This window comes from Brachyhypopomus gauderio, chromosome 5, assembly GCF_052324685.1.
Source record: "Brachyhypopomus gauderio isolate BG-103 chromosome 5, BGAUD_0.2, whole genome shotgun sequence".
Classification (NCBI taxonomy): Eukaryota; Metazoa; Chordata; class Actinopteri; order Gymnotiformes; family Hypopomidae; genus Brachyhypopomus; species Brachyhypopomus gauderio.
Window position 1 is genome coordinate 1,249,149 of NC_135215.1, and position 12,860 is coordinate 1,262,008.

General features: G+C 44.2%; 1 protein-coding gene across 1 annotated transcript in view; it reads left to right on the forward strand.

Annotated features, from left to right (window-relative positions):
- The window catches only part of LOC143514028 (copine-8), an 80,855-nt gene that overhangs the window by 19,056 nt on the left and 48,939 nt on the right, over window positions 1-12,860 (forward strand). Inside the window, 4 exon segments of the mRNA XM_077004764.1 lie at window positions 1,474-1,514; window positions 3,888-3,934; window positions 7,584-7,687; window positions 11,509-11,548. Coding sequence (XP_076860879.1) covers window positions 1,474-1,514; window positions 3,888-3,934; window positions 7,584-7,687; window positions 11,509-11,548 — 232 coding nt within the window.

The following is a 12,860-nucleotide window of genomic DNA, read 5'->3' on the forward strand; positions in this document are numbered from 1 at the left end:
CCTTGTAGGCGATCAGCCGAGGAAGTGACACGACCGGGGCCGTCCCCACAGGCCTACACTCACATGTCCTAGCCTTCCTGAGGGCATGACCGCTGTCATACAGCCACGACCTGCACACCAGGGGACATATATGTGGCATATGGGACACGTCAGGTCCCTTATGCCACAGAGCAACATAAGGATCCATTCCTAGTCCTCTAGAGTGACATAAAATTGTCACGTATCCCCAAAAGAAGATTAAGCAGAGTTCACAGGTGACGCGTCGCACGTCCAGGCTAAATGCAGCACTGGCAGGTCAGTGGGAGAAACTCAAAGGTGAATGTGCCATGTAGAACTGTCAGAATGCGTGTGTTCACCTGTTGATAGGCCTGTGGGAAACGTAGTTCTTTTCACTCAGTAGTTCTCTTGGGTTCAGAGTGAGTCATGGCGGAACAAAGCTACCAGGACTCCTTGGTTAGTCATCGTACCTGCACCTTGCAAGGTCTGGGATGCAAGAATGCCTCGTGTGAATACACGGGATCTGGAGGCATCCCACACACACACACACACACACACACACACACACACACACACACACACTGCACGCAATAGGCTGCCATGCATTTTTATCTTGGTATTTCCATCTTCAGTAGTCTGCACAGGTGTGGGTCTTTTCATGGAGATTTGACACAGCAAGCCAAAATTGCATTTTTCACATTATCTACATACCGTGTGTGAGAGGTAGTGTATGTGAGCACAGGACAAAGGTGGAATTTGAGCAGAGAACGAATATATATACGACATTTAAGAACTCAATGCTGTCAGTTCTGGTGAGGTGTGTGTTTGTGTGTGTGTGTGTGTGTGTGTGTGTGTGTGTGTGTGTCCCAGTTCATGCTTCAGTCTGTCATATCGTGTTTCATGGCGCCCCTTCCCCATCTCAAGTAATTCGATTAGAAGGCCAAGAGACATCAGTTGATGATGATTACAGCCAGTCTGTTATCTACCAGCTCTTGTCTACATCATTTTAAAGCATCCCTCGGCAAACCTTAGCAGTTGTCACACACGCACACATATACATCTACCCCCACTTCCCTCCCACCACCACACACCACCACCACCACACACACAAACAGGAAACACACACATACCCACACTCCTGCATTTACGCAAGCAAGCACACATGCACACAAACACATGCACACAAACTCTTGTATGAAGTTTGTGGGGTATTTCCACTGAATGGTGTATGGCAGTATGTGTAAATTGACCCGTGTCCAACCACAACCTTTATCAAAGTAACAATTAGCTATTTTTATTTTCTTCAAAGCCGTCTTTGCTTTGGAAAGCTCCTTGTGAGGAAGAGCAGGCCAGTGTTACCACGGTGACAGTCTTCCTTCTTAGACACCTTTGGTTCCCTAGTGGCACAAGTGCTCATGACTCTACATCCGATCGTTACTACAAAACTGTAAACGATGTTCTTTTTCCCTTTCGCAGGAATCTGCTCGACAGGGACACGTTCTCAAAGTCAGATCCAAGTAAGATCACATTTATTACGACTGTGGTGAACTTCTACCAAACCTGTGTTGCTGCTCCTGCTAAACACGCCGTATTATTTTCCAACTGTCAGCTGAACCGATTTCATGTTTCTTAAAACAAAAAGGCAGGACAACGCTCTCTAGTAGAGTGCTTCCTTGTTCCTGGTTCCTGTGGTTTCTCACTGAGCCCCGTGCACCTGTCTGATTACGGCCGTTACTGCCACATTCACACCCTCACGCATGCACACACACATATGCGCACACGTCCATTAACACACCCAGGCAATCACACAAATGCAGCTTCTGTAAGCAATCGTTATCCGATGGTAGCTGTAAAATCACCCGATCCTGCCTTTATAAAGGCAGGATATCATCACAAACACAAACCCTGCACGATTCCTCGGTGAGTCACACGCTCCATCGGGTATTCTCACACCGTCTGAGTGAGGAGTCCATGGTGACTAATTCTGATCTGCATGTTGTGGGGCAGGGATGGGGGGGGGGGGTCCCTTCACATATAGAAATTCGGTGGGCGGGAGATCTGAGGCGTTAATCGAGGAACGCACAGAGGGAACCGCTGGCTGTGCTATCCAGTCCGAGCGCGGGCACTAAAGGGCAGCCCTCACGTTACTGCTTTCAGTTGTGTTCTCCATTCAAGTTCCTGTCAGTATAGTGGCAGTTTCAATAGGATTCACACGAGCTTCAGATGCATCACGAAGTCTCCGTCTCCGGAGGACGATGCTTCGACTATTTCTTGAAAAACAATTTATTTATTTATTTATTTACGAACATCGGTCGTACTTTAAATTTGTAATAATAATAATAATATGTAATCTTATACAAGTTCCTTTTCACTGCTATGTGAGTTATGGCACTAAGCATGGCACTTATCCATCTGTATCCGGCTCCCCTCAAAGGCAGGCACACGCATATCCCTTCCATATTAAACTCATCACAGCTGCTTAACATGTATTGCATTTCATAATAAAAGCATGCTGACTGGTGAGCATGAGGTCTGGATGTGTCAGAAACGTACGGCAAGGGTCCGGAAGTTTCCGGGTCTGGAGAGGGTCTGGAGAGGCCTGCGTGCGGCTGTCCACCGAGCCTACCCTGTCTCTACCCGCGCCTCTTCGTGTCTGGGTTCTACAAGCTTGAACACACACACACACACACGCACCACACACACACACACACACACACACACACACACACACACACACACACACACACTTAATATGTATCGCATGACTCCCCATGTCAAAGGTCACATTCTGTGAGTAAAAGCTCATTTTCATATTCATATCATATTCATTATGCTAATAACTGTAAACTCAAACACTGATCTGATTGCTAATGATAATTAAGTAAGACAAACTGACCTCAGTGACCAAACCAGATCAGTTAAGGGCCCTAGTTTATCTGCTAGGTACATCGTGACTGCCGGTTTATATTTAGCTGTTCAACATGGTAGAATATGTTGCAAGCACAGTGTAACACTACACCAAGACATTCAGTAGCAACAGAACTGAGAGAGGGGTGGAGAGTGGGATAGAAAGAGGGATAAAGAGAGGGATAGAGAGAGGGATAGCAAGCATGGGTCACAGGGAAAGAAAGGAGGAGAATAAAAGGTTCTCAACAAGGCAGATAAAAGCAGCAAAAGACAGAGAAGATAGAGGGAGAGAGAGTGAAATCAAAAAGAGGTTTCATAGTCTCTGTGGGAAAGAGAGAATCTCCCCTTCAAGCCCAGAGCTGCTTACTATCACAGCACAGCATTGAGGTTGTGCGTTGGGCTGTGTTTACAGGCTGTGCCTCGCTAATGCATCTAACTCTGGTGGCTAACTTTGTCTTAAACAGACACACACACACACACACACACACACACACACACAATCACAACAGTGCATGTTGGATGGAACTCCTTGCGAAAGAGAGGTGTACTCCTCAGACGCCCCTCAGACACTACACACATGTTTGATCTGATCTGTATCTGGGGAGTCGCGTTTCGGCTGAGGTGTTTGTGGCTTTGGCTCTCGCTGTGTGGGCAAACAGCCAGCCGTCATATCCGTCACTCACTCTGTTACCTCCGTTCCTCCACTGTAAAGCACAGCTCACATCTTTTGATATCAGTAGATAATTGGGGTGTTTTATTTCCATATTTTACTTCCTCACTGTATTCCTGTTACACATTATATTCTGTGAATTACAGTACTGTACAATGGAATAATGTACAGCATATGAGAGTCTTCAAATGTTTGAGACACTCCTTAGTCTCCGGCCTGTATTAACAGTGTCTCCCTCCCCCTGTCTTCCCCCTGTCCTCCCCCTGTCCTCCCCCTGTCCTCCCCCTGTCCTCCCTCTTGTCCTCCCCTGCAGTCTGCGTGTTGTACACCCAAGGCATCGGCAACAAGGAGTGGAGAGAGGTGAGTGGGACGGGCTGCTGGGGTCCTGACACGCGTCTCACGGGCGTCTGCTGATGTGCCTGCATGAATACGCAATCGTGCGCATGCCTGAATTATTTGTCAAGAAACACTTTAAATAATTCATGAAGTCGATTTGCGCTCACTTTTTCTCCCGCCCCTTTGTCTATTTGGCCAGTGAGAGAGAGCTGCCTCTCTCTTCACAAAACGATTAAGAGGCGTTTCTGTGTATTATCATCTCTCACTGTCTGCTGAAATAAAAGAGGTGTGTGCCAGGAAGGCCCCCATCGTCTGAATATGCCGTTCCGCAATATCCCGTTTTGCAGTATTACCCATCTGACGACAGGTAACGTGTCCTGTAGGTCAGGTCTTCTTGGGGCAAACCGCACAGGTTTTGTCACAAAACCACATCACTGTGCACCGGTCCTTTGCTCAGTACTCCTGTAAATCACACCTCAAAGTCATAATCGCCAGAAAAAGGCCCAAAATACATGTTCTGGGTTACAGTCTGGGCCCAGCTGGTGAGTGAGTATCTTCTGATCTGACTGCTTTAACGGGTCACGGGCATATTTTACTACCATGCTTTTTCACAGATGTCTAATGATAATTAGCACTGCAGATCTAAATCAGTGTTATTCTGATAGCTAACACCACCAGAAGGGTAAATTACACAATTAGACATCATCAATGAGTGACAGTATCAGTCTGCAGTATATAATTACATCGCTAATTTGGTGTGAACATAGAAAAGTCATGCAAGACAAGCGGATCCGAGGTGCCCAAGTCACAACGAGCTGATATTACGAAAAAATTTATGAAAAAATTTAAATGTAGATTGAATACAGTCTGTAGATACCAGGCTGTATGGCTTGATAATGCGGAATTTGCCTGTCCAGCATTGGAGGATTACTGAAAACATTAGTATTAACAGACTATTCCACAACACTGTTAATTTCAATCAAGTTCCAGTGAAACTTGCTTTTGAAAATACTGGTGAATGTTAGAAAAAAATAGAAACTGTCCAAAAACTGGGAAAGTAACTTAAAATTCCTTTTCTGGCTACCAAGTGCTTCCTAACAGAAGGTCGTTGGACTCGTTAAAGACAGCTTACAGATGTCTAGTGCATTCTCAGAGTAATCAGTCACTTGACACGTTCTCTTTTGTTATTTTTTTGGCTCTGAACTCCAACATAATGAAACAGTGGCAGCAAAATTAAACCAAAGGATGTCAGCTTTAATTGGAGTACATTTGCATATTAGCCAATACGGGCATTGCAGTGTTTTACCCATAATCAGTTGTGTCTTGACTAGCTTTAGGTCGTTACAACATTAGATTTGCGTTTGGATTATGACGCTATGCTCACTCATATAATAAGTGCCAAAGAACCGTGCCGATAAACCAGGCCATCACACGGCTCTCAAGTGTCATGCAGTGGTTGTAAGACACAGGCTTTTAAAGCAGTTGGCATGCTCACACACCCACCAAGGTGCAACACTATTTATTTTGTTGTTAATGTGGAAAAGCAGACTTTGGTTTCCTTCAGAGTAAAATCAAACCCCCCACCCCACCCCCTTCGCACTCAAACACCACATAGAACATCCCAAACATCCCAAACAATATGAATAGTACCTCATCAGTAAAACATGCAATTATAGTACCTTATAGATGCAGTATGAATAGTACCTCATCAGTGAATCTTGCAATCATAGTACCTCACCAGTGAAACATACAATCATATTACCTTATAGGTGCAATATGAATAGTACCTTATCAGTGAAACATGCAATCATATTACCTCATCAACCAAACATGTAATCATAGTACATCATCAGTGAAACATACAGTCATAATACCTCATTGGTGAAATATGCAATCGTAGTACATCATCATTGAAATGTGCATAACACCTCACCAGTGAAACATACAATCATAGTACCTCATCAGTGAAATAGTCATAATACCTCATCAGTGAAACATGCAATCATTAGCATGAATGGTAGCCACAGTCACTGTTTCACTTGCCCTCACTTATGTCATGACAGCTGACAGCCTCAGAAAAATGCTTTCTGAAGAATTCACCTCGGCTCCAGCCAAACAGCATTGAGATGTATATTTTTAAAGGAATACGAGCAGGTGAAATGTTGTTAAGTTGTTAAAAATATGGAATATAAAATTAGTTAAGTTGTTCATATTATCCAAGTCTCACAGTGCATGAATTTACTGTATTACTGAACACACCACAAGGCAAAATGCCTCAGGACCAACCAGGAATGGGAAAAAGCTGCACTTAACGGCTGCACTTTACGTCTGCACTTTACGCCTGTAAATGGTAAACTCTTCGTTTTATTTCTGTTAGCCAGTTATGCTGTGACACTTTGTTGTTTTGCCATCTTGTGTGCAAGTGTGATTTTTCTGCCTTGCTATATTCAAATGGGAGCAGCATTTTGTAGTATTTTAAAAAATACATTCTCTTTTTTTGTTTTGGATTTCTGTTCATTCATTCGTTTTAATTCCTTGGTCTCTATTTTAATTAACGATTTGAAAAGTTTTGGCTCTTCTTGTCCATCGTTAAATATTTGGTATTTCCAGTCCATATTTTCTTCGTCCATATTCCAGCCTTTCTTGACTTGTCTTATGACAGCTGGCTTTTTCTGGCCATGTGAACTGACAGAGAATGTCAGAAATGTCATTGTAAGTGTAAGTTCATAAAACGTGCTGTCTGTAGCTAGCGTTATAGACAAGCCTATCTTCAGCCGTACTAGCTGTGCATATTTGGAAACTAGTTTTGATACTTGGAAAAGGCTAAAACAGAATGGATTAAACTAAATTGTAAATGGATATCATTAAAGTTAATTACTAAATAGCAAATTAAAATAAAAAATTTGGGAAAATTGGAAACAGGAAATTTAAAGGGCAAAACAACAAAGGCAAAAGCTGAAACTGACAATCATATCTGTTTTCGCATTCCTTCTTTTTTTTGAGTAAAGAACTTCATAGGATCTCAATGTCTAAGTATATTATACATTATGGCGTTTTGTCAAAAAAGCACCCAAATCTAGATTTATGTCAAGAAAATTACCCAAATCTCCTCATGATAATGGTGCACTCAAAATCAAATCTCTGCTGCAATGCCAGAATATCTGGTTGTACCTGACATGTTTCTGACACTCTACCATTAACACAATATCTGGAGACCTGAGGAAGACGATACAGGTCACTTCGTAAGGAACCACAGTGAGAGTTTGTTAGTTTGACTCTAAAAACAGACTGAAATGGCCCTGGAAACTATATTTTATAAAAACCTGCGTCACCTTCCAATTCCGTCCACTGTACGGGAGTATAAATATATTCACCTAAGATCTCCGCTCGTCTTCCAAAACATTAAAAACTGTAGGTAGAAATAAAGGCCCGGGTTTGAGTCTTTAAACAGAAGAGGATGGTGGGCTGAAGTGGTTTGGTGATGGTTCTTATATTCCGCGCACTATTCTGCAGCTTCACGCGTCTCTCACCTCTAGACCGCTGGCAGGATTTCCAATGTGAAGGGATTTTAAGATCAGCAAATCGTGGTGGATTATGGCATTCCGTGAATTGCTGACTTAATTTTTTGTGCATATATGTGTTTGTGTGTGTGTGTGTGTGTGTGTGTTTTTAGTTCGGGAGGACTGAAGTCATCGATAACACCCTAAACCCAGATTTTGTTCGCAAGTTTATTCTGGACTACTTCTTTGAAGAGAGGCAGAACCTGCGGTTTGATCTGTGAGTATAGTGTGTGTGTGTGTGTGTGTGTGTGTGTGTGTGTGTGTGTGTGTGTGTGTACATCCAAAGGATAAGTGTATTTGTGCCATTACTCATCTCTCTGCTAAATGTGCAGGTTGGCTATATGATGCCCTTTATGGGAACACTTATATGTGTTGCATAATAGTGCACAGTGCTTATGCTAAAAGGACCAAGCATGCATGCATGTGTGGATGAATGGTTTTAGCATGTCTGCGTTGTGCAGACCTCTGTCTAAGAGTGCTTGTATGCATGGTTGTCTGTGTATAGGTTTGTTTATGTGTGTTTTCAATCTCAAAAAACAACATTATTCCTGCTCTGCGTTGAGTCACAGAATACACAGCAGACATGAGAGGACTGTTGTTTTCACCTGGGCCTCTCTGGTGTAGTGATGGCCTCTACTGTCTTTTTTGGATATGTCCTGTTATGGTGAGGATCATTATTCAAACTGACACATCATATAGTTTACAATTTTATACAAATAGGTTTCTATTTCTCTCTCTCTCTCTCTCTCTCTCTCTCTCTCTCTCTCTCACATACAGATGAGCGAGAGCCTCACAATATCACACTCAGATCTCACAGGCCTATCTTTACATGTGTATCCCTGATACGACACGTCTGAATACTTCCACAAGTGATTCAGCAGGAAAACCCACACCTGATGACTTCTGCCTCTGTTGTAGTCCACCTGCTAACATGCGTGGCAGGAACGCTAGAGGGGGGGGGGGCAATGTTTGCTCGGGTTGTCATGTGTGCGGACACGTGCAAGTGCCCGAATGTGCATGGCTATAAATAGCATGAGGAGAGACAACACTAATGTGGTTCAGTCAGGCAGAGAGAGTGTAAATGGGGAATTTTCTGTGTGTGTGTGTGTGTGTGTGTGTGTGTGTGTGTGTGTGTGTGTGTGTGTGTGTGTGTGCATATCTTCGCCTAGAGGCTTAACTGGATGTAGGAGCAGTCATGCTCTGGTCATACTCCAGTCATACTCCAGTCACACTCCAGTCACGCTCCAGTCACACTCCAGTCACATGCCGCACACCGTTATCTTCTGTTACATACATGTGTTAGGAGGTGTGTGTGTGTATGTGTGTAAATTTGATTCGATTTGATTTGTTGGGCTTCTTTGTCTGCACTGTTAACACTTTCAGTAGCTACACAAAATACATTTCTCAATCATTCATTACACGTTTTTATAGTTAGTTTTGGTTTAATCACTCTTGCCGTGTAAGCCTGGAACAATACAATGTTTAAAAATTTGATCTGAATTAATTTATATTGCCACAGAGTTTGTAGTTATTGTCCTCTCAGGCGACACCGTTCAATCGGGCACACCTGTTCCCAATTACTACCCACAGGGTCTTGGGCTATTCTGAGCTCGGTGGGCCTGCCTAGTGGCGTGGTGTTCTGGGTGCGAGTGTTTCATCGTGTCCAGCTGCCTCTGCTGCTTTTTCTTTCACATTTGTATTTGCCTGCTGTGTTTTTGTCCTGCTTGTTTTTGTGGTTATCGGGTTCCCCCTAATAAACCAAACTCCCAACATACGACGCCCCCACAGCCTCCTTTGTGCTGCATCTGTGACTTATGAGCTAATTTCTTGCGTGATTAATTTTGGATTTTTGTGCATACGCGTCTGTCTGATTTGACGTCAGTGGTGGTAACTTTTTAGAATCTCGGTACAAAGGATTAAAAGCGTTTTCAGGCGCAGTTGCAGAGTTTTGTTTGTTATATCATTGGGTGGTGGGATGGCAGAGGAATCAATGGGCGGCCATGGCAGGCTTCATTTTGGTCGTTTCCCCTGCTGGTTACCAGTGTGTTTCCAGCTGCTGGGACAAGCTGCCTTTTCATTTCTAGGCCCAGTGTCTGGGGCAGAATTTTCCAGAGGGCGCTTGCGTAACCGGCCCCAGATGGACGGGCGGGGGCGTTGAGGTCAGCGGGATGTTTGCGGACTACCTGTTGGTCGGTGTAAATGCCAGCGTGTCTATAGCTTTATTAGAGCCTGGGATTCAAGGGGCCGCTGTTGACTGGAAGTGCTGCACTGCTGATCTCAGAACAGCCTCCCCATTTTTTGGGCGAAGGAACAAATGCGAAAAGAAAAGCGAGCGTCTGTGATCATCAAGGTGGAGCCTTCCTCCACCCTCTCTGGCCCTCAGGTTTTCCCTCTCCACCCGGTTCACTAACCGGTCTCCACCAGACACTCGCTGCCTTTGAAACGCAATGTGTATGCCTCAGTGTCTGAGTGGGTGGGGGCGCGCGTGTTTGTGGAAGTGTGGGTGGGTGTGGGAACAAGATGTGCATATAGCTGTGTGCCTATGTAAACCTGCCCCGTCCTCAGTCACTTAAGCAATGAAGTATTTATGGACGTGGGTGCAGCTGGACAGAATATGAGAGATGCTTTTAGATGGGCGTGCTCCTCCTGTAACTTATTCATTCCTGGGCCTCATCACCACATGGCGTGCAGGGTTCTTCACTGTCAGAGAGAGTGTCCACCCTGGCTGACATTTAGTATAGGAGGAGACCACCCCTGCACACCAACACGCTTCATCTGCTCATGGCTGGGCTTCCGTTTCCCTCAGCAATTTGATTTTGAAGGTCAGGACATGGAAAAGACACGGCAGAGATATTGATTTTCTGATAATCCAGACCTCTGTCATGTGGCTATCCAACAACTTCTTAGAAATAAATTACAATGCTGAATGATGACATGATAACAGTCCGAAAAGTTTTCGTGTTATGCTAATTCATTTTTCATTGTTATTTTTGGCTCCATCACTGTAACAACATATGGCAAACAAATTGGTTGCAAAGATGTTCTAGAATTAAATCTGCTTGCACATGCATTATGCTTGCACTTTTCACACTTTGGGTGGTATAGTACGTCTGTGCATTGGATTAACTATCATTTTGTTGGCATAATGAAAGACAACAGATGCTACATCCTAAACATGGAACTGTGGAACTGTAAACTGACAAATGTTATGAGTTGTAGTATTGCATTAAACTGGAGATATATATATATATATGCGCTCTCGTGCACGCCCATGCACTCGTGCACGCCCATGCGCTGTTGTGTGTGCCCATGCTCTCGTGCGTGCTCATGCGCTCTCGTGCACACCAGTGCACAACTTTGCGCTCGGGAGCACAGGCACACAGCGAGGACACAGAGCACAGAGGTTGGAAATAGCTGGAAGAGAATGAAAATGACCCCACGAAGTGCGTGCGAGTATGTGCAGATGAAAGGGAACAGCTGGCTTTTATCTCAGAGCCACAAGTGTGGGGCTCCCCAGTAACGGCGATGAGATCCCGTCTCCTCATTCACCAAACAAACACGGCTTCCAATCACCTTCATGACCTTCATCATCTCATATGGCATTTCTTGTTAGACACAATCATTTCAAATGTATCGTATATGTCAGACCTCGGGACTAGGCCCCTTCTTACACTCCCATTAATACAAGAAATCTAAAAATCAATGACTTTTTATTGCCTCACACTAAATTGCCTCAAACGATATGCCGTGTTGCCTTAAACAGGCAAGCCTTACCATATTGAGATTGTATCACCAGTTAATAAGCCTGTAGGATTCCTTATCTAGCTAATGATCTGTCTAAAATGAAGAAATGGTCAAGTAAGGGTAACCTAAATTCCTTTTCACACGCTTCTCTTCTCTTTTGTACACACACCGAAGACTAATTGGCTAATATCATTGCTGTAGGACTGTGCAGCTAATGAAGCCTAAATCTAGTCTAGAGGGAAATCTTGCTAATATGCTTAACAATTAAACGTCTTTCTCTCTTTCGTTCGACAGGTATGACGTGGACTCAAAGAGCAGCAACCTTTCTAAACATGTGAGTAAAAGATTATGTTCCAGTGTTTGAAATCTATGAAATGACATGCAATTTACCTCCCATAGGTTTCCACTGGGCACACCACTGAATGTACCTTTGATTTTGGTATAACCACTATCATAAAAAATAAAAAAAATATAAAAACATTTCGGGAACCTCACGTGCTTTGCAAAAATGTGCATAAAATCATAGTGAACGTGTTCACGTTATATGTCCGTGCCATGCTGAGATGAGCGTGAGAAGTCCTCTCTGGTAATGAGGCACTACCACATACATTGTGTTCTTCAGCAGGTCTTACCAACAGTGGGAATAGTACCACACAGGTGGAGAGTATTGTAACACTACATTAACAGTAGGTCAGAATGTGTAAAGCAATTTTGCAGTCACATTTCCTGCTCTCTGTAGAAGCCCATGAGAGATTTTACTGTACCCTGCTTTAGAATCATTTTCCAAGCCCCCAACCCTCTCAAACCCAGACAAAATCAAATAACCAAAAAAAAACATACTTTTAAAAATGCTGTGAAATGCACAGAAAATAGGTATTTTGAGAAAAATGTTGACACCTTCCTTTAAGCTGTGCTGATATGACAGCTTGTACAGCACACATTCTTGGGCCAGTGGGAGCCTCAGAACCTTGTCAGACAGTATCGCGATGGTTCTTTAGATTGAAAAGTCAAGTGGTTCTGCTTTCAAGCCATTCTCACAACAACCTGTGTGATTCCAGCAGAGACATCGCAAAGATCAGACACGACATCTGGGATGCCCTCACACACACACACACACACACACACACACACACACACACACACGCACGCGCACACACACACACACACACACACACACACACACGCACGCACACACACCCACACGCACACACACACACACACACACACACACACACACACACAACCCACACACGCACACACACACACCCACACACACGCACACACACACACCCACACACACGCACCCACACGCACGCACACACACCCACACGCACGCACACACACCCACACGCACGCATGCACGCACACACACACACACACACATATACCGGTATTCATCTCTCCCTGGTACAGCAGCTGTAGTGTTTCTGCTCACCCATATGTGAATCCTTGTCTCCACCTTCCACAGCTTGCTGGCATATCGCCTTTGTCTAAGCTGTTACATCACCCTCCAATATTACTGATATTATTCCCCACAGTGTCGTATTATGCAAATGAGTGTTTTGCATGGGGGAGGCGACGCCACGGCGGTTCACGGCCCCTCCCTCTCAGCTCCCCCGGCCCGGGGTTTGTTGTGGTCATTTGAG